The sequence below is a fragment of the Barbus barbus genome (assembly GCF_936440315.1).
Source record: "Barbus barbus genome assembly, chromosome: 1".
Lineage (NCBI taxonomy): Eukaryota > Metazoa > Chordata > Actinopteri > Cypriniformes > Cyprinidae > Barbus > Barbus barbus.
Genome location: NC_136729.1, coordinates 10497305 through 10517635, shown reverse-complemented (window position 1 = coordinate 10517635; position 20331 = coordinate 10497305). Strand labels below are relative to the sequence as shown.

General features: G+C 35.8%; 1 protein-coding gene across 1 annotated transcript in view; it reads right to left on the bottom strand.

Moving 5' to 3' along the window:
- The window catches only part of LOC306887395 (protein arginine N-methyltransferase 3-like), a 59562-nt gene that overhangs the window by 25061 nt on the left and 14170 nt on the right, over positions 1-20331 (bottom strand). Inside the window, exon 11 of the mRNA XM_079445081.1 lies at positions 4443-4521. Within this exon, the coding sequence (XP_079301207.1) occupies positions 4443-4521 (79 nt within the window). The remainder of the gene's footprint in view (positions 1-4442; positions 4522-20331) is intronic.

Below are 20331 nucleotides of genomic sequence, written 5' to 3'. Positions count from 1 at the left end.
AGAGCGCAAGGTCTCTAACATCCAACAGCTCTGTGATGTCGTCATGGAGGAGTGGAAGAGGTCTCCAGTGGCAACCTGTGAAGCTCTGATGAACTCCATGCCCAAGAGGGTTAAGGCAGTGCTGGAAAATAATGGTGGCCCCACAAAATATTGACACTTTGGGCCCAATTTGGACATTTTCACTTAGGGGTGTACTCACTTTTGTGGCCAGCGGTTTAGACATTAATGGCTGTGTGTTGAGTTATTTTGAGGGGACAGCAAATTTACACTGTTATACAAGCTGTACACTCACTACTTTACATTGTAGGAAAGTGTCATTTCTTCAGTGTTGTTACATGAAAAGGTATAATAAAATATTGACAAAAATGTGAGGGGTGTACTCACTTCTGTGATATAGTATATTTCAAATAAATGCTGTTCTTTAACTTTTTTTAATTTGTCAAAGAGTGCTAAAAAGACATTTTCACAACAATATTGTGAATGAAACTGTTTTCAACATTTATAATGATCTGAAATATTTCTTAAGCATTAAATCAGCTTATTAGAATGATTTCTGAAGGATCATGTGACAATAAAGACTGGAGAAACGATGCTGAAAATTCAGCATGGTATCACAGGAATAAATTACATTTATAATTCTATTAAAAATTAAAATTCTTATTTTCAATTCTAATAATATTTCGCAATATTAATGTTTTTACTGTATTTTTGATCAAATAAATGCAGCCTCGGTGATCACACTTTATTTTTGTTTCAAAAATAAAACAAAAAAATCATGAATGGTATGTGAAATGTAATATTTTATAATATTACATTTTCTATTTGATGATATTACATAATAGAACACAGACAAGGAAAACTTACTTTTTTGTAATTAGATGTTATAGGTTCAGCAGTGAGACCTATACAAAACCAAAAACAGCTTTTTCAGATCGGACAGTACCATTAACTCTGTCCAAGACAAGCTCCAAGAGACAGAAATCCATGATGAACTCTATCTCACTAACTTTGTCTGACCTATAATCAAGGGTTAAGGGTGCACATTCACTCTCACATGCCATAATAAAGTGTGTGCCATCAAAATCTCGTCACCCATGTGACAGGGTCGTGACTGGCGAGTTATAACCTCCAGCCCATTCCTTAAAGCCTTCGCTGTGACCCTGCGTGACACAACACACACGCACACACCTGGAATGGATTTGTCACCTCATTTTCTCTGATTAGTAGAGCTATGAGTGATTGTCTTGGGAGATGCAGGTGAGCGCTGATTGGGTGCTACACGGGACCGTCCCGCACCTGAGCAGGGAGCAGAGGCTAGAGAGAGAGAGAGAGAGAGAGAGAGAGACGAGGGGGAGGCAGTGTCCCAAGATTCATGGCTTTGACATCTGCGTCCTTCTCGACTCGGTGCTCATGGCCCGTTTGTCAAGCATCCCCCCTCCGGTTCCTCTTGAGGTCAGCCGTGAAGAAGAAGAGAGTAGTGGGAACAGGGGGTGGAAAAAAAAGCATCCAGTGACAAGAGATCGAAAACGCGGGCCACGCCACGGAGATGAAAGAAGAGAGAGAGGGAGAAACGAGGTTATAGTGGCAGGGGAAAGTAATGTTGATCTGACACTAAGCAGAGCTGCCACATGATGGGCCATTATATCAATCTGCTTCACACCAGGTATACATGGCTGCGGGCTTTCTGAATGAGCGGAAAAATAGAAACATGCTGCCTCACTGGACGACACAGTGCAGCTCAGCCTTTGCCTCTCCGTTTCTGGATTTCCTAGCAGATATATGGATTTAAAATGTTCAACATTTGTTTTCCTGGAAAAATGTGGATGGTTTATCCTACATGCAACATATTTTTGAGACAAAAATAAAATATAAATAAATATAATATAAATATAAAATGACAATGTACCTCCCCCTAATACAACATGCGTTTATTGCAAGTTTAAAGAGTTCATGGCTGTGACGTAAATAAAACCTATTGCCTTTTTTTTAATTTCCTGCTAAAATAGAAAATATGATAACACAGGAACGAAAAGTAGTCTTGCAAGCAATTTCTTGTAGTGCAGCTAACTATTTTATTTAAATAAGTCACAACAGTCTGGAAAAGTCTTGAAGTAGTTTAAAAACTTGAAATCATCTTTATAATACTTAAACTGTCAAAAATATTTAAATAATAAAAATATTCAGCAAAAATATTAAATACAACGTTGCTATTAATGAAAATTAAATTTACATAAATTAGCTATTATATAGAAATGATCCAAATATTAGAGTAATGAAAATGCTGCCATCACAGGAATAAATGACACATTAATACAATTTAAAATTTGAACAAAATTTCTATTTTAATTTATTTTAAAATTTCACAATATTAGTGTCTTACTGTATTTTGTATCAATTAATGAATCTATCTATCTATCTATCTATCTATCTATCTATCTATCTATCTATCTATCTATCTATCTAGACAGACAGTATAGAATCAAGAGTCTTTAAGTAGTTTAAATACTTTACAGGATCTTTAAAATTCTTAAATTACTATCTCTAATTACTAAATTTTTTAAGAAATTAATCCATTTATTAAGTAAGAATATAATGTATACTATTACAAACGATTTATATTTCAAAATAAATACTATTCTTTTGTAAAAATGTATCATGATTTCCACAAAAATATCAATGTTGAAAACAGCTGTGCTGCATAAAACTAATATGAAATGTTTCTTGAGCAACAAATCAGCATATTAGCATGATTTCTAAAGGATCATGTGACACTGAAGACTGGGGTAAATTACATTTTAAAATACATTAAAATAGAAAACAGCTATTTAAAATTGTAACAATAATATTTCACTTTTACTGTATTTTGATCAAATAAAAACATCTATATCTCTATATAAATACATACTACTTAGGATCAATTATTTGGAGCTCCTTGAAAAGTGCAAAAAGAACCGTTAGTAGAATAAAAAAAGACTGGAGTCATTAAGTGGAATCATAATCATAACTAGAACCGTTAAATTCCCAACCCTACCCATCCTCAATCCCATGATGCCGTAAAGATCAGGAGAGTGTAACATCTCCTGTGTCAGGATCCTTGAAGTTATAATTCATCCAGTCAGCGTGTGCACAGTGCTGTGTACCACGAACCTCCTCAGCATCTGTTCACTTAAACCTCCACAGTGGACAAGAAAATGACGCAGAGCCACAAGACTCGTGCAGAACATCAACTTCCACTCTATCCACGACCTTTGGCAGACTTTAGTTTCCCGAACAATGAAAGAAAAACATGTTTGTTTTATGGTATCTCGAAGGTGACTGCCCAAGGACTGTTTAGCTATTCAGCACTTAGTTTAATTTATGTTTTATTGACGCAAATCAATATGTAGTAAAAGGCAGAGTAGCATGCAGGGTGTGAGATAAGAAACACCTGGAAAACACACAGAGCATTATGCTGTAAAGTACGCAAGTGTGAAAGGTAATTCTACAAAACTGTCATGGTGGCACGACTTTTACAAATATAAAAGGCCTAAACTGCACTAAACTATAGTTAACTACTAAGTTATATCATAGATAGATAGATAGATAGATAGATAGATAGATAGATAGATAGATAGATAGATAGATAGATAGATAGATAGATAGATAGATAGATAGATAGATAGATAGATAGATAGATAGATAGATAGATAGATAGATAGATAGATAGATAGATGTAGCAAAAATACTATTTACTATATTTGTGATGATTAATCTAAATTTTAAAAATCTTGAATTACCTGATTAACAAAAGTTTTGCTGCAATAAATGCTATTTAAAAATATCTATATTTTTGTAAAAAACATGTAACAATATTCAGGACATCAAAGGTTTGTTTTGATGCCACCTTTTTGAAACCAATGTAAAATATACTTACAGTACATAAAATAAATAATATAAAAATAATCTTTAATATGTAAAAAAAACCCCAGACCAACTAATGCCATCCATGAATATTTATTAATTATATATAGAATCCTGAAAAATATATCATTCCTATATTTGTTTTTTTATTTGTTTTTTTTATTTATTTATTAAGGCACATTAATACGTCTCCACGTTTTCACTGGTCATGGTCAGGATAAAAGGGGAGGCAAAACAATGTTCAACACTACACCATTTTCATAATAACACCTCCTTAAAATGTCCCTGCAGGGGAAACAAACACACAAGCTGACTCATCTTTCATCGTTTCGGACAGCCCTGATTCAGCCTGTATGAAATTCTCCTATTAAAATAAATTAAGTCTGTTTGATAGCCCTTGAAAATAAAAGCCCACTATGAGAGATGGGCTCACTGTGTTCCATCAGTAAAAAACTATAGGTAGGTCTGGCCAAGGACCTCCCAGATACCCCTAATCTCACAATGAGAAGGTAAAAAGGCTGAAACATGTGCATGTGACTTACCCAAACCATCTTCTGCAAGGTACCGATCCCTGGCGTACAGCACAGAGTCCAGCATTGACTCAAACAGCAGGAAGTAGCCCTATAAATGACCAAATTTGGGGTTAAACTTTTTAATATTTAAAGATACACATATAGAAGGCCAGAGATTGCATTCAGGTACACTGTAAAAAATCATTGTGATTTTAGCAGTAAAAGACTATAAAAGTGTTACAGTAAAAACCAACTGGTAACTGGTTAACAGTAAGTTCCTGTACTATATACGGTGAATAATTGTAATAGATCTAACCTTTCATTTAATGTAATTTTAACGTAAAATTTTGTTTTTTGGAAGTGAAAAAGAACAAGTCACTGTATAATGATCCATCACATTTGATATTTGAAATAACTGTTTCTTTAGTTTTTCTTATCAGTTTTATCTTACATCTAATGTTGTTAAATTAATGTTTATTGCATTATTTTAGTATCATGTTACCATGATGGTGTTTAGTCTTTGTGTGAATGACACTATGCACCTTTTATATATTAGTATTTAGCTTCTCAGCTTGTGGAAAAGCTGCTTATGATAAGGAATAGTACAGCAATGGTACAAAACAGATATTAGTACTTCAGTAAGTTGGTATATTAACATTATATCAATTAATAAAATGTGCAGGGCTTTTTTTTTTTGTACTGTAAACGTAAGTTAAATCTGTAAAACCTAAAATGTTGCTACCATATTATTATGCTAAATGTCAGTTTTCTTTTTCTTCTTTTTTTTTTTTTATAGTGTACATGTAATATTGCAGCATTGAAATACGTTCACAAGCATTTTACAACTTAATGCTTTAGACCTGCATGATACCTGAAGTTATAAAATCTTGCAGTTTATCGAGGAGAGATTTAAAATATTTGTTTTTAACAATGTGTACATATATGTACATTTAAAACAAATGCTAAAAAACTATTTATAGATAACTTTTGTTTTTATTATTTTATGTTTAGAATAAATATATTTTAAGTTACAATTTGTTAATACATTTATTTATTTATCAAGTCATCATTCAAAGTGTTGATGAACCTTAGTTTTCAAGTAAAAATCTGATTTATTGGGATTACATGAATTTAACATGTTCTCATTTCAATACTGAATGATGTTCAATGGGATAAAATTACTATTTTATTTGAAATTGTTTTTGTGATATTCTTGCTAAAATTAAATATGAAAATAGGATAGAAACAAGCTCTTTTGACTTGGGACAGTAAGCAACTACCTAGAACTGCCTATCAACCACCCATGAGCAAACTCCGCTAGCAACATCTTTCAAATAGCTCTCACACATTTCCAAACAAGCATCCACAAACACAGCCAAACCGATATCAATCACGAGACCTCTGGATTTATGAGACCTTCACACTGCACCCTGTTTAAACCTATGCATGGCATTCACTGCACTGACCCCTCACTGACACCGGTTTTGCACGAGTAGTTGACACGTCACCTTCTGAATTATTCTATTACCGCTCAACTGCAGCTCGACCGCATCTCACTGGCCTCAATCTGGACAGCGGCACAGACAGCCATGAGTGAAACAAGGCTACTTCATGCTTGCATGACAGAAGGCATAATCAATTACAGAAGACAGACATGATGGATGTACCTAGAATTCTTCATCAACGTGGTCTTCTGCTGTTTAGTTGGTGCAAAGGTTGCATGGAAGTCAAAGCGAATAAGAACAACAAGATGTTCTTTATCACCAAAGTGTACATGCGTCTTGCATAATGTGTATATTAGTGAGGAAACAATGCACATAAAACACTTTCCTCTAGAAATTTAGTTCTGGTATATTGGTTCAAAAAAATAAATAATGCTAAGTTTCCTCTCATGATGTTGTATTGAGAAGTCTGTTGCTGTAAAAGGTCACATAGGCACTTCTGTGCTCGTAGGCTGAGGTCAATTGACCCAGCACCCTTAAAAGCCACGCTGTGACAGCGACTGTACTGGATCTCTCTGGGTCGTTTTTAAACAGACTTAGCATTAGAGTGATGGCTAAGCTTGTCCATGGTGTAATTTAGAACCCAATTTCACAGGCGGCTGCCTCCGCTGCAGTGTGAGAGAGAGAGAGAGAGAGACAATAAGGGGAGATGTCGTATACACATTATCATTCATAATACTGGGGTCAGCAAGATTTTTTTCAATAAACTGATACTTTTATTCAGCAAAAGATGCATTAAATTATCAAAAAATTTCAGTAAAGACTTTTTTAAATTCTGTTCTTTTGAATCTTCTAATATATAAAATCATTCTAAAAAAAAGTTTTCAGATTTCCATGAAAAAATTTAAGCAGCACAACAGTATCGTTTTCAACACTGATAATAAGGTTGATTTGTTTTCTTCAAATATGTGACCCTGGACAACAAAACCAGTCATAAGTCACACGGGTATATTTGTAGCAATAGCCAAAAATACACTGTATGGGTCATATTTATCGTTTTTTTTTTAATGCCAAAAATCATTAGGATATTAAGTAAAGATCATGTTCCATGAAGATATTTTGTCAATTTCCTACCGTAAATATATCAAAACTTAATTTTTGATTAGTAATATGCATTGCTAAGGACTTCATTTGGACAACTTTAATGGCGATTTTTTTTTGCACCCTCAGATTTTCAAATAGATGTATCTCAGCCAAATGTCCTATCCTAACAAACCATACATCAATCTTATACATCAACTTTCAGATGATGTATCTATCTATCTCCAAGCTACTACAATAAGTAGCTACATATAACTACATTAAAGCTATAAGGGAAAATATTTTTAGAATAGCTGTAGTTATTTTAAATATAATCTATACCAGAACTAAAAACTAGAATAAATAGAAATGTTTATACCAAAAAAAAGAAGAAAAAAGTAAATGCCACTGTAGCATTTGAACATGCTACACACTATTTATTAAATAAAAGTACTTGTTACTAGAGCTACAATGTTTTGAATGCAGTTGAGATTCTATTATAGCATATACAGTCATAAGATTTTCTGCTTTCAGATAGAAGCACCCCAACACTGCTCTGTAATCCTAAAATCAAGTTATTTTTCTTTTCTCCCACCAAGCATTTAAACATTTATTAGTAGTGAAAGAATTAATCTGTGGAAGTGTAACAGACGCAGGCAAGTGTGCTGGTGCGTGTAAACCTCACTCCCTTGAACTCAAAGAAGTGGCGCTCTAGCGACTGACGCTAGAGGCCGTGGCCTTTAGCCTCCTCGTTAGAGCGCCCGCCTCCCGCACCGGAGACCGCGGTTCGAATCCCGCTCGGAGCGAGGCGAAGTAGAACCGGTTACACAATTGCCAGCCTCCTTCATGGTGTGAGGATCCATTGTTCCAATTATTGTTTCCTGAAAAATAGCCTAAACACTGCTTTCTGAAACATTTTTTTTTAAGAAATACTTTTATAAGCTGACATCCCACAACTTCTAGTCCAACAAGCAAAATGTGAGTATTACAGGAACATAATCTGTGCACAACTAGGTAAATACCACAGAGAGAAGATCCAATAACACACACTGGTGGTAAAGAGAGTCATTGTAACATTAATGGCTGAATGTGGCCAAAATGCAGATCGATTCATTAAGCCATGTGGAGCTGGGGCAGAATTACGTGAATGCAACTAATGAAATGCTAATGAAAATTGGACAGCAGCATTCATGCACATTTAAAAAATTGTCAGGTCAATTAAGCCAAGAGTCTGTTTTAGATCATGCTGCTGTAATTTGCTTCTTGTGAACATCAGAGAATTGTGTTCGTCTGGCCCAGAGTGGCCATCTCTGCTCTATAAACACCTGACATCAGCACTATTCAACCTCTGCCAACGTCATGAGCATTCAATGAACAATCCTCTCAATTACAGTACAACAATATCAATCCAGCTCCTAGGGGCTGTGTAATCTAGTTCTCACTCACTGAATTCCACAAATCCAAAGCCAGAGACACTAAACTGATAAATGTTTCAAACTACACAATATAATGAATTTAATGTCTGAATACTCAACTAATCATGTATATATAAATGCTGTCAAAGATGGTGCAGTCCGATGTTCTGAAATATATTTTTCAAAATATATACTGTATGTGTGTGCATTTATATATACATAATAAATATACACAGTATACACACATATATTATGTAAACAAAAACTTTTATTTTGGATGCGATTAATCGTTTGAAAGCACTAATATATATATATATACACACACACACATACACATATATACACACATATATATATATATATATATATATATATATATACATATATATATATATATATATATATATATACACACATATACGTATATATATATATATACATATATATATAGATATGTGTGTGTGTGTGTGTGTATATATATATATATATATATATATGTGTGTGTGTGTGTGTGTATATATATATATATATATATATGTGTGTGTGTGTGTGTGTGTGTGTGTGTGTGTGTGTGTGTGTGTATATATATATATATATATATATATATATATATATATATATATATATATATATATATATATGTGTGTATATATGTGTATGTGTGTGTTCAGCTGATGAAAAATGGGGGCAAAAACAAAAGTGTTGCGTTTATAATTTTGTTCAGTATATATATATATATATATAAATATATATATATATATATGGATATTTATGGCTTTTCATATATTTGGCAAAGTAACAGTAATATTGTGAAATATTATTACAAATATTACACTATTTAATATATTTCCAAAATATATTCTTCAGTGTCACATGATCCTTCAGAAATATGTTGATTTGATCAAAAAAAACAAACAAACAACAACAACCTGATCATCAGTGTTAGAACAATGTTCTTGTGCTGCTTTAATATTTTTGTAGACACTTTGTGGATACTTTTTTAGGATTGTTTTACCAATAGAAAGTTAAAAATAACTACCTTTTTATTATTTAACCCCATACGAACATTTTCTCATTAATTGCGCTGTGCCTTAAAGATCATGTCAGAGTAAGGAGGGCAAAGCTGTGTGCGTTCAGCCGAAAATAATAAGTTAAAGGGGACCTATTACGCAAAAATCACTTTTATAAGGTGTTTGAACACAGTTGTGTGGCCACAGAGTGTGAAAACAACCAGCCTATACTGTCAAAAATCCACCAACTCATTTTTTTTATAAAACCAATAAATCATAAACAGTCTCTCCAAACATTTCAGATTCTCCCTCTGTGCACGTCACTGAGGGGGAAAAGTCCCGCCCATTTGTTACACACTCTGCCCTATTAGCATAAATACAACCCTGAGTGAGAAGCTACTTTCTGCCATTACTGGAGATATATACAATGTCAGCACCAAAGAGGCTTTACAAGCGTTTTGTTTTGGGATGCACTAATGAACATAGGAGTCGCCATAACCTCCTCCCATCAGAGCCGAGGACACTGTGGTTAAATTTCATTTTCAAAGGAAATATCCCGGAAAAAACGGTAACGTCCCCTAAATGTTTAGGAATTAATACCAACGCTTCATGCACGAACGTCAGCTCCAGAAAAAGTATCACGCTTTGTTTTCCAAATTGCCTTTCTGAAAGAACTTCTTGTCACTCTGTAAGGCTTATTGCTAAAGCGATCATTGTCTCTTGTGTTTTCACTGATGCTGCCTTCAAGTGCTACCAGAATGATTGTGAATAGGAATGTGGTAGTTAAAAGTTGCATAATGCAATGTGAGTCGATCGCTTGAAGTTGTCCAGCTTATAATTAGAAGTGGGACTTCTAAAGTTTGTGATAGCATGAGACCAGCTATGTTGTTATTTTTATCCCGCCATGCTTCCTGTCTGTGTAATTCATAAACGCGAATTTATTATGCACAGTATAATCAGATGACTGACTTTGAACCCGAGTAGTTTTCTGTAAAGATAACAGGCTTGTATTAATAGTGGAATGTTTATTTGCAAAGGCTAGCACTGCTAATGCCGGAGCTGGAGCTCTTGAAGCTCCGCCCTCTACTCCAGGAGCAACAGCTCACTCGCGTTTAAAGCAACACACTCAAAACAGCGAGTTTTGGCTCACACCCTAAAAGTGGCAATTTTAACAAGCTATAAAAATTTATCTGTGGGGTATATTGAGCTAAAACTTCACATAAACACTCTGGGGACATCAGAGACTTGTAAAAAGGGGCATAATAGGTCCCCTTTAACATGACTACTTGATAATATTGCTAATTTATCAGTTATCATGTATAAAATGTAAATAATAATCAGTCTGAATTCTAATATTGGTGCATCCCTAATTAATACCAAAGTGTGCAATCTTGCTGATGCTTTATGAAAAATCCAGTCAGCTCTGTGTTACAGCTTGACGAGAGCACAAGACAAATAAAACCAACAGTCTGTGCTTAATTAAAAAGTTTCTACCTCTCCATCTAAAGGAAAAAATTAAAGGCAAACAAAAAGATGTGTTGTGTGCGGGCATCCATTAAAAGACATTAAGATAAATGACAATAACACTACACTAAACGCTTTTGTTAATAAAGCATAGTTTGTGAAATAAATCAAAACACTAGGGGCAAAACTGTTTGCTCGGTGTGGATCAAGTGTGAAAAAGCCTGATTTACATTTGAATGCAGACGAGTAGTAAATGTACCATATTGTGCAGGCATATTCAAATGAGGCAAGCCCCATATTTACACGATTCATTTTAGAGGGACAATAGATGCTTGAAAGCTTCATTGTCGGTTGGTGACAGACCCAGGTAAGCACTGTGGGAAACACAAGTTAAATATATCATGGTGTAACACAGAAGAAAAGGGAAACCATAATGGAGTCAAAATCTGGGAATATCAGGAAACGAACAATCCTTTTGCTAAAAGAGCAAGTTTCCTTCCAATTGACCTCAGCACAACATTCATTTATCTGTGCTTAATACATATTGCTTAAACAGCAAGAGTATCTTCAGAGTATGTGTATGTTTGTGTGTGTGTGTGTGTGTGTGTGTGTATGTGTGTGTGGGGTAGGCAGCTGTAGGCTGTGGGCGGAGTGAGTGATTGCAGCTGTCCTCTTCTGCGATAGGTAAGACTGCTATCAAGAGATAATGAGGCCCAAGATGGGATCTTCCATTAATTAAACTTGACCATCACCACACACAGTAGCTCATCACTTCCCAAATGTCCTAAATATCAAAATATACCTCAAATCAACCTTAAGTTCAAATTTCAAAACGCTATGTTAATTTCGGGGCACCGAACCAGATAAACGGCGACATGAACACGTCATTTAGGATGTTGGGATGATGTAAACAGCTGCTGAGCAAGTTAAAGTTTGTACTACTAACATTAACATCTGCAGTCTACCATATCAGTGTTGGGTGACTTTAGTTAAAAAGACACATTTACACAACGTCATGTCATTACAAACCAGTTCAACAGTTGGGTTCTGAAAGTAAAAACACATTTTCTCTATACGGGAAATAGATTATTTAAATAAGAAAACCTTTAAAAATAGACCTACCGTGAGCACCAAATTTGTTAATCGATGGTATATGCCTTTGTTTATGCCATCTGTTCGCATTATTCACATTGACTTGATTTTAAAATAATCTTAGTGGTGGAAAAACTACATTACCCATGATGCCATACAGACAATTCCACCAAGTTTCTGAGCCTTTGTGAGCAAATAGCACCAAATATACAGTCAGGTCCATAAATATTGGGACATCGACACAATTCTAACATCTATACACCACCACAATGCATTTCAAATTAAACGAACAAGATGTGCTTTAACTGCAGACTGTCAGTTTTAATTTGAGGGTATTTACATCCAAATCAGGTGAACGGTGTAGGAATTACAACAGTTTGCATATGTGCCTCCCACTTGTTAAGGGACCAAAAGTAATGGGACAATTGGCTTCTCAGCTGTTCCATGGCCAGGTGTGTGTTATTCCCTCATTATCCCAATTACAATGAGCAGATAAAAGGTCCAGAGTTCATTTCAAGTGTGCTATTTGCATTTGGAATCTGTTGCTGTCAACTGTCAAGATGAGATCCAAAGAGCTGTCACTATCAGTGAAGCAAGCCATCATTAGGCTGAAAAAAACAAAACAAACCCATCAGAGAGATAGCAAAAACATTAGGCGTGGCCAAAACAACTGTTTGGAACATTCTTAAAAAGAAGGAATGCACCGGTGAGCTCAGCAACACCAAAAGACCTGGAAGACCACGGAAAACAACTGTGGTGGATGACCGAAGAATTCTTTCCCTGGTGAAGAAAACACCCTTCACAACAGTTGGCCAGATCAAGAACACTCTCCAGGAGGTAGGTGTACTCTCTTTGGTGTGAGAGACCCGGGTTCGAATCCACTGTTAGACACCAATGTGTCCCTGAGCAAGACACTTAACCCCTAGTTGCTCCAGAGGCGTGCGACCTCTGAGATATATAGCAATTGTAAGTCGCTTTGGATAAAAGCGTCAGCTAAATGAATAAATGTAAATGTAAATGTATGTGTGTCAAAGTCAACAATCAAGAGAAGACTTCACCAGAGTGAATACAGAGGGTTCACCACAAGATGTAAACCATTGGTGAGCCTCAAAAACAGGAAGGCCAGATTAGAGTTTGCCAAACGACATCTAAAAAAGCCTTCACAGTTCTGGAACAACATCCTATGGACAGATGAGACCAAGATCAATTTGTACCAGAGTGATGGGAAGAGAGCAGTATGGAGAAGGAAAGGAACTGCTCATGATCCTAAGCATACCACCTCATCAGTGAAGCATGGTGGTGGTAGTGTCATGGCGTGGGCATGTATGGCCGCCAGTGGAACTGGTTCTCTTGTATTTATTGATGATGTGACTGCTGACAAAAGCAGCAGGATGAATTCTGAAGTGTTTCGGGCAATATTATCTGCTCATATTCAGCCAAATGCTTCAGAACTCACTGGATGGCGCTTCACAGTGCAGATGGACAATGACCCAAAGCATACTGCAAAAGCAATGAAAGAGTTTTTGAAGGGAAAGAAGTGGACCGTTATGCAATGGCCAAGTCAATCACCTGACCTGAATCCGATTGAGCATACATTTCACTTGCTGAAGACAAAACTGAAGGGAAAATGCCCCAAGAACAAGCAGGAACTGAAGACGGTTGCAGTAGAGGCCTGGCAGAGCATCACCAGGGATGAAACCCAGCGTCTAGTGATGTCTATGCGTTCCAGACTTCAGGCTGTAATTGACTGCAAAGGATTTGCAACCAGGTATTAAAAAGTGAAAGTTTGATTTATGATTATTATTCTGTCCCATTACTTTTGGTCCCTTAACAAGTGGGAGGCACATATGCAAACTGTTGTAATTCCTACACCGTTCACCTGATTTGGATGTAAATACCCTCAAATTAAAGCTGACAGTCTGCAGTTAAAGCACATCTTGTTCGTTTCATTTGAAATCCATTGTGGTGTATAGAGCCAAAAATGTTAGAATTGTGTCGATGTCCCAATATTTATGGACCTGACTGTATTGTTTCAAATACATTGTTGCTATAGATATAATCAACAACTTTAAAGGGGTCATATGATGCGATTTCTTGTTTTCCTTTTCTTTAGTGTGTTATGTAGCTGTTTGTGCATGTATATGATCTACAGAGTTACAAAGCTCAAAGTCTACCACAAAAGGATTTATTCTATCTAAAAGAGAAGGCTGATCCAGACCAGGCTAAAACGCCTCATTAAAACACGCCCCACATGTCTATGTCACGATGTGGAAATATTTGTGTAATGCTGCCAAAATGTGAAGAGTGGTTTCAGTAATGCAGTAGTGTTGATGCAGCCATGTCAGGGAGACGCTGTGTGTTTCTATGCGAAAGCAAAAGCACTTTATTTGGCCTTTTGAAAGTAGATGCAATTAGGATCGTTAAGATTTGTTTACAAAAGAACAGCACAACCCAAATGTTCAAATTTGTGCCATTGTGTGGCTATGCACGAAGGCTATTTCCAAAAAAAAAAAAAAAAAGGATCAGTTCTGACTTTGCGGTGACAATCTGGCACTTCTGAATCAGCGACTGTAAGTATGTTTTGTTATTAGTTTAAAGGGGTCATCGGATGCCCATTTTACACAAGTTGATATGATTCTTTATGGTCTTAATGAAAAGTCTATAACATACTTTGGTTAAAATTTCTCAATGGTAGTGTAAAAAACACCTTCTTTACCCTGTCAAAATCAGCTTTGTTTTCAGTACGCTGATCTAGTCCATAAATGCTAGTGAGCTCTGCTGACTCCGCCCCTCTTTTCCGTGGAGTGACGAGATCATAGATTTGTGTAGATTCCCTATTCGACTGCTCCAAATATGTTGACGCGACAGCCAACTCGCATTCACCATAATAATCAATGAATATTCAAAGATATACAAGTGTATAACTTGCTGTTGTAGACACACACAGTCAATGCGCCCAAAGATTCGCAGACCGTTCCAAAAAATGCCGGATGGCTTACGTATCGCGGCCCATAGAAACATTCAATAATGAGGTATCTAGGTATATACATTTCTATGGCTCACTCTAAACTTAGCCGCGAAACTGGCTAACTAGCACATTATTAGGAAAGGCATTTGCAAATATTCATAAAAGCCCTTATACGCACTTCTTCTGCAGATAAAGCTGGATCACGAATGATTCGCACGAACATAGAAGCATTTAGGCAGATTGGGATCGGTGCATTCCCTTCAAAGCGAAAGTAATGTTAATCCTCTGCCTCTTCAGAGGCTCAGATGTGCGGAGTAAATGACGACTGCTTTGTTCATTATTACATCCAACAACTAAACACTTCAATCGCTTAATCGGAGACATCTTGTCTTCCCATGCACCGGAGTCGGACAGCTCTGTTCACTCAGGGCAGGTCTAAGGTAAGACGGTCTTGTCAATCAACTATCGTGGGAGTGGTCTGTGCAGAACTACGTCATTCTGACAGGAACCTCAGAACAGCCTGATTTGAGAGAGGGGATTTTAAAATAAGGATTTAAAAAAAAAAAACAGTGGGTGGATTTTTATCATTATAGGATGGATGTGTACATCATGTGTAGAGAGGGTTACATCACAGTGGAATCAGCTTTCTTAATCGTGGCTTTTGTACTGCAAATACACTGTCTGGCAAGCAACTCTGTTCTCCTCTCCTGCTTGTACTGATGGTAAAACTAAGGACATTATTGACTGTCTTTACATTTACTTTGAAAGCTAAAGCTCACGATTATGGAAAGGGGCGTTACATTTCCGACGGCATGCTTGTGGTGTTCAGCCAATCATAATGCACCGTGTCAGCTGGCCAATCAGAGCAGATTGCGCTTGTCGGAAGGAGGGGCTTTGTAGAAAACGACGCGTTTGAGAGAGGCGGGGCATAGAGGACTTACAATAATGTACAGTATTTGAAAATGAATGTGTTTTTGAACATTAAAGCATGTCAATATATTCGGTTACACCAAACACACAAAATAATTATCTTCAAAAAAGCATCATATGACCCTTTAAATTAATAGTTTTATATTTTACCATGTTTTTAATTTGATTATGTTATTCATTTCATGGGGTTTCATGGGATTGTAGTTCTATGAGGTGATTCACCTTGTAGCTGGTTGGTTTGGTTCATAGCTTATAATGCTTAAGAGGAGACTTTTTTTAAATCTCTATGGGGAAAATGAATGAAAAAATACTTCTGGAACCAGCACTGCTGAAAGTGGGCAGGCACTAATGAACTCCATTTCTTTCCTTCTTTCTTTAGTGAAAATTTAAATAAAATATTCAAATAGCACTGTATCCCATTGACTTTCATTGTATGAACAAAAAACATAGACTTTTTTTTTTTCTTTTCAAAATATCTTCTTTATGGAAGCCCATTTACGCCACTGAATGAAAAATAAAAAAGGTAATTGCGAGTTTTTATCTCGCAATTCTGACTTTTTTTCTCAGAATTGAGAGATATAAACTCCCAATTGCGAGAAATAAATAGAGATATAAACTCGCAATTCTGTCTTTATAACTTTATAACAATTCTGAGTTTATATCCCGGAATTCTGAGAAAAAAAATGAGAATGGCCAGTTTATATCTCGCAATTCTGACTTCATTTTTCACAATTGCAAGTTTATTTATCACAATTCTGAGAAAAGAACAGTCAGAACTGTGAGATGTAAAGTCGAAATTGCGAGAAAAATGTTATTCCCTTTGCAATTCCCTTTTTTATTTTTTATTCAGTGGCGGAAATGGGCTTCCATACTTCTTTTATCTTCCTCTGAGGAAAGAAAGAATAATGGTTTGGAATGACATGAAGGTGAGTAAATGATAACATAATTTCCATTTTTGACCAGGGCTTGTATTAATCATTACCATGACTTTCACACGACAGCTGCTCTACAGAAAACCACCATGAACTTATTACATGGACAATCCTCCTGGAGCAGCCTGGGGTTAAGTGCCTTGCTCAAGGGCGCAGTGGTGATAGCTCAAGGCCTGCCCCTTGAGAGGTTCAAACCTGCAACCTTTTGTTCAACTGCCCTGATCTTTAACCACTAGGCTAATGCCAGAGAATTTTGAAGGCATCTACACAAGACCTTTGTCCCCATCACTGAAGGACACATATCGTTAGTTTCCTTTATCTGCTAGTATTTATGACATCTGGCTTGCTGAAAACACACAATATATGCCCAATGTGAAGTGATCTACAATCTGCTAAAGAATTAAATAATTGTAAGAAGTGTTAACAATATCTCAGTGTCATCCACCTTTTTTAAACTTTTGTCATGGTGAACCTGAATAAATCTAAATTCATTAAACCTTCAAGCAGAGTAGAGGTTGTACATATGTTTTGAGGTAACAAATTAAAATGAGTTGAAATTAATATAAAAAAATAAATAAATTTAAAAAACTGATTACAGAAGACAAAGTCTTGAAAATCCTTTAACCTTCTGGTGCTCCTCATTTGGGAGTCACACTTGTGATCTTCATGGTCAAAAGTGACCGGACACCTCAAATTTTATTAGATTTTTTACAACACTGCTTGAAATATAGTACAGAAGTCATGTGGACTATTTCTATGATGATTTTAATGGTGAATAAAAAAATATGGGGTTTGAATGACAAATAGTGACAGAATCATAATTTTTGGGTAAACTATCCCTCAAAGGTCATATACACCAGCAGACAATCGTAAAGCAGATCTTTTTAACTGTTTTGTCAGATTATTTCAAGAGCTGCAAAACATATTAAAGCTTCCCTCAACTGCCTGATCCAGCATCCTCACTCTTCTTAGGTGTAACCGACCGAGGACTGAAAAGCCATAGCATATGATGTGATGGATCATCCTGTGACAAGCTTTATTTAGCCTTCTCCTAATTCACTTCTCGTCTACTCCACCTAGCCAGTGGCAGAAACCATCCCTCTCTTTCTTTTTGCCCCTTAATCTAATCCAGTCTGTTTGTTTTGCTGGGTGTTAAAGTACAGATCAATTGTGTGAGTTATGAAATGACATTACGGCGGCTCAGACCAGTCTCTCCCTGCCAGATGACATCTCTGAAAATTACCCCGTCTGATTTATCGTTTCGTTCTCGCACTTACACGTACACATCCAAACTCAAGACAGCCGAAAAGTAGGACAGACTACCACCTGGGAGAAACTTTCTTTGACACTCAATAATACAGAAAATAAAGAGGATGAGACTTTTCGGACAATAGGTGCACCAATGTGAGTTTCCATGAGCCAATTTCTACACTATGGCATTCATTAGCTGTAACATTTAATTGAAAAAGTGACAAAAGGTGTTTTTTTTCATGGTAATTGGCACTCTGTTTAATGCAGAATAAAGGCAAGCATGTGAAAGCAAAAGATTACCAATGCAAACTTGCTTGTGCATGACACGGTCACATTCAATACTGCAAGAACACAGTGTTGCATTCTCAGCATTGCCACAGAGGGCGCTATTGCAGGCGTTAGCATTTTTATGGTCACAATATTTATGATCCGCTTTCTCTTTCAGGTTATGGTGAAGCAACAGTTTAAGGAAAATCTTGCTGACTTGGTTCATGTTTAAAATCAGCTACCTTAAACACACGTGTTACAAATCTGAAAAAAAAAATAATAATTATTGCCCCTTTGCAGGGTTTTGCTCCTTTGACTAAAACTATAAAAAAAATATTTACATGAAATAGAAAAAAAAACATTCATTTAAAAAAACATTAAACTTGTTTTCTCTAAATGATCAAGGCAATATTTCACATTATAATTTAACAGCATTAAAAAATTATAATAATTAAAAAAGACAAAAACACAGAACAAAATTGCCATGATTTTAACTAAAATTACATTTAAAAAAAGTAAAAACTAATTCAAAATATTAATAAAAACTGTAAGAGTACCTGAATTATACTAAAATAACTTTTAAAACAACACTAAAACACCACATTAAAAAAAGCATAAACGTGAAAACCTTTTCTAGAAGCCAGGCACTGAATTCTACACAAAGTTCACGTAAAATATATAAATCATTATGAAAAAATATATTGTTAACAATTGTAAATTTAACATGGTCAATAAAGCAAGGTCATCATTTTTTTGTTTGTTTGTTTTTTCACCTGCTCAACGAATTTTTAATTTTCACTGCAAAAATCTGCCCCCCCCCCCCTCGAAAAAAAATAAAAAATACCATTAAAAATACAATTTCATTGCTGTAAAAAGCAAAAAAAAGAGTACATTTTACAAGAAAACACAACTTCAGTCTTTCCACTTCAAAACTTCATGTTTAATTCAATGTGTTACTTGCAGTTTCTTTGTAAGTATTTGTGAAATTTACTCCTTTACAATTTCTGAGTGAAAACTGTTTCCAACTAAATCCTACACCATTTTTTTTCATTGCTTATCTTGTACTTTACTTTTATGGTCTGTTCTAGAAGCTTTTATGGATCAATGTAAAGCAATACTTTGCTCACGACCATTTGACCCGATTCAGCATCTAATCCTTTTGGATAGACAAGCACGTCAAAGTTAGACCAGGGTGACTGCATTTTCCTGTGGACATGTGTCTCCTACAACTCTGTGTAATAAGGTAATTGTAAAACTATTGTTCCATAACATTTTGAAAAATTATTTTCAGAAAACGGTTGTACGCTCCCCTGCTTTCACAAGGAAATGGTGGCAACGAACAAACACTTCAGACATTTTCGGAATGAAATGGACGACATTGCACAGATGATGAAGGGCAGGATTTTTACACCATTTAGCAAGCCAGAGTTGTAATCATAAAATAATGTGCTCCAGTGACCCAAATCTCAGGTTACTTTGTCAGAAGCACTGCACACACACATACAAACACAGGTACATACTGGAAAATCACACAAACGCTTGGCGCTGCCTCAGGCACTGAGTTTGTTGAATTATAGCCTCAACATGCAAACAAAAGGGGACGAAATCTAACACATTTATTATTTCACAATTAACCTGCAAGCGATAAAAAAAACTCAGAGACAGCAGAAAATCGCATGCAGGTCAAATTCGCATGGGAATTCCTGGAAGTTTCCAAATTTAGAGAAAAATTCTCCAATGTCCTTTTTTTGAGCCTGTGGCTAGGTGGCTCGAGTTATGACCTACTTTTCCCCTTTCCTGCTGGACTACAAATTAAGGGAGCTTAAACAAGGAGAGCAGTACAATACAAGCTTTTATCGCGTTCCTCACTGTCAAATCCATAATACAACAATTTTGCTAGGATAGAAATCAAAGCAATTATCCACAGGATGCCATGCATTGCAGTCATTTTAACATTATTTTGAAGGGAGTCAAGCACAGCATGAAATGTCCTCATTTTTCAAGCAGCAGCAATAGCAATATGACAAAAGACATAATTTTTATAAATAATTTATCACCAAGAATAATC